General features: G+C 34.7%; 1 protein-coding gene across 2 annotated transcripts in view; it reads left to right on the top strand.

Moving 5' to 3' along the window:
• PPAP2A (phosphatidic acid phosphatase type 2A) overlaps nucleotides 1-3,197 on the top strand; it is a 116,920-nt gene that overhangs the window by 80,143 nt on the left and 33,580 nt on the right. Inside the window, exon 2 of one of the 2 annotated variants that reach the window (XM_012655286.1) lies at nucleotides 1,574-1,725. The exons of the other annotated variant lie outside the window; for it this stretch is intronic. Within the exon in view, the coding sequence (XP_012510740.1) occupies nucleotides 1,574-1,725 (152 nt within the window). The remainder of the gene's footprint in view (nucleotides 1-1,573; nucleotides 1,726-3,197) is intronic. 2 annotated transcript variants of the gene reach the window in all.

The raw sequence follows: 3,197 nt of genomic DNA, 5'->3' as shown, positions 1-3,197 counted from the left end.
AAAAAAAAAAAAAAAAAAAAAAGTAGTGCGTCTTTGTAAATACAAAATAAATTTGCCCATCAGGTTAGAATATGGTCATTGGTTGAAGGCTAAGTGTTTAGTTACTTTATAGGGCAGGCAACAAATAAAATCACAGCCCTCTGTATTTACCTCCATAGTATGTGCTAGTTAAGTGCAAAAGGTTTGTGCAGATCTTTTGAAGTTGTATTGTAACCATGGTATATGTATTGAAGGCTTGGACATTTCACCACACTCCTATGAATGCAGACAGTTTGGTGAATCAGAGAATAGTCTGAATTCAGATATAATAGCTAGTATAAGGGTCAGTTAGCAAAGCCAGCTCTAGTTTAATTTTTTTTTTTAAAGTGTAGCTAAATGCTGGAAGTACGGTTTTGGGAACCCTTGTAGCATTGTAAAGGCTTTTAAAGGATTGGCAGCTGTTGGCAAATTGACTAAGATAAGGAACTAAACTTTGGTTCATGTATTCAGTGTCTGAATGAAAAAACAGGAAGATAAATAAAAGAACTAGGAATGAAAGAAATGTGATTTCGTGTTTCCTTTTTGGCCCTTACAAATTAAACAAATTTGATATTGTAGTAAATACACTCAGGCAGAGTGGCAGAGGCTTGGTTGTCATTTAGCTGTAGTGGAGTTAATGAGAACTGTAAGTGGTCATCAAGTCTTGGTGCTTCATGGAGAGGTAGCATTTGCACCTACAGTGTGAGTGTGATAGCTTAGTGATTATGGTATTACTGCAGGGAACATGGGTCACTTAGGAAGAGTTTCAGGGTGTGATCATTCTTAAATGACTGTGATCAACCCTCATGTTGAGGGTTTCTGCTAAACTGCCTCTTTTACAAAATGCAGGCCCAGTTAAGTGAAGTAAAAGAGAACTGAATTCTTAAAGTTCACATTTAGGTAAAAGTTTGGCATTTTAGAAGGGGAGTGTGAGACATGATCTTTATGGAAAATGTTGATGATAAAAACAGAAAGCTGTTAGGTGCTTTTTACTTCATTATCATCTTTTCTTAAGAAACTTTAAGTTCAGACTGCTTTTTCCAGTAGGTTTAAACCTGCTGCAGGCAGTACAGAAACTAGTGGATAAAGCTTTATTTAGATGCTGTTACAGCTTAGCCAGTGACCATGACCTATCCAAATGTGGTAGTAATACTGGAACAAAATGGGGAATGTCAAAATGTTGTTTTCCTTTTGGTAGCAAAGTCCATGACAAATTGGTTTGGAAATAGTGTTGAAAACCTGGTGATTAAATGACAAGAGCATGACAAGAGATTTTTCCAAAATCCATTTAGTGCGTTTGGGCAGAAACAAAGAGAAGATGCTCCTTGTTAGATAGAGGACTTGGAAGCTTTGTTTCCTGTAGAAAAAACATCTTTACCCTAAACAGTAATCTTTCTAATTTCTGTTGCATGCATCGCATTTCCTTTTTTATATGTGCTCTCGTTTATTTTCATGGCAAATGCATTTTTAAACACAGTCTCTGGGATAATTATTGCCATTAATTAGTTTTGGTATTTCTTTTTTAATGATATTTTCATTTATTCCTTTTTGCTAGCTGGATTGCCTTTTGCAATTCTTACTTCAAGGCATACCCCCTTCCAACGAGGAGTATTCTGTAATGATGAATCCATCAAGTACCCTTACAAAGAAGACACCATACCTTATGCGTTATTAGGTGGAATAATCATTCCATTCAGTATTATCGTTGTAAGTTAAATCTACTTTTCCAAGTTTATAACTTTTGAGCACTTGGCTTAATTTTGTGTCAATCTGTTAATGATTAAATGTGTAACCCTCCCAAAATAATATGTGTTTTTTAACCTTTAATTGATGGTTTATTTGGTCAAGATAATCTCAGCTATTTTAAGTGGGGCCAGAAGAATAACAATGTATAATTAGAAGAGCCGGGCATTGTGGCGCATACCTGTAGTCCCAGCTACTTGGGAGGCTGGGGCTGGAGGATAGCTTGAGTCCTGGAGTTTGAGGCTGTTCTGTGCAATGATCATGCCTGTGAATGGCCACTGCACTCCAGCCTGGGCAACATAGTGAGATCTTGTCTCTAAAATAAATAAAAAATTAGAAGAACCTTACTGAATATGTATAGATTTTATGCTAATCATTTCCATGTCACTGTGATTATTAGGGCTCTAATTTCCTATTGTTTAAATAATTGTGTGATCAACAGTTGAATGTTATAGCAATATGTTTCTAGCATACTTTATATATAAGATGTTATTTTATAATTTATTGTATGTGTGTGTATGTACCTACTCTCTTTGATTTTCCCTCTCTACTGAGTTTTAGAAAAGAAAAATTGCTAACTAATGTTAAAACTTTGTTTAACCCATGATTAATTTAATGAATTTTTAGATATTGCCATACACAGGAAAGAAAAGCTACACTTCTATACATAATTACTGGTGCTGAAGGCAAGACTGAGTCTTGAATCACAATAGTAAATAACTGTTGTTTTCTAGTATTTCAGGTGGAAATGCTTAGAGAATGTGTCTAGGGAGAAGACTTCAGTGATTGGACTATGACTTAATTCAACAGTTTGTGCTCCATAACTTGTAACTTTGTGGGTCCATCATGCTTCAGCTTTGTGACTCTGCTGACTATAACTTGTAACTTTAGAAACAAGATTTTTGTTAGTTAAAAGCAGAAAATATGGTTCTGTCCAGGAGACAGACCAATAAGATGACAGTGTATATATCTTGTCTAGTTTTGGAGTTTATTTTAAAACTTTTAAATTTAGAAATGTAATGTCTTTATCAGGAATGATCACAGTACCTTGTTAGCAATGAAAGTTAATAAAGTCATGATTCGTGGTGCATAATTAATAAAAGAAAACCTGTATTACACAATTGTTTGTTTCACATGACTGTGAACTCCTTGAAGGCAGAGATGATACCTTTTTTATCTTGGTATCCTCACTGCCTGGTATGGAGCTGGGCATGTCTTATGTACTTGAACGAAAGCTATGGAGTAATTGTGCAGTAATTTGGTAACTCTCCTGCAGTATGGCAAAATTTTAAGAAATCAAGGATTCCTTTAATCTAGACAAGTCTTTATGCTGAGTTTTTACTACTAAAAGAAAGAAAGCCAAGCCTTTTTTTGAAAGTATCTATGTTTCTGAGAGATTGTAATTTAAATATAAAATTTTTAATAAGACTATTAGT

Source organism: Propithecus coquereli, unplaced genomic scaffold (genome assembly GCF_000956105.1).
Source record: "Propithecus coquereli isolate 6110/MARCELLA unplaced genomic scaffold, Pcoq_1.0 Scaffold47, whole genome shotgun sequence".
NCBI lineage: Eukaryota > Metazoa > Chordata > Mammalia > Primates > Indriidae > Propithecus > Propithecus coquereli.
The sequence above is the reverse complement of the archived record's forward strand: the minus strand, read 5'-3'. Positions and strand labels throughout refer to the sequence as shown.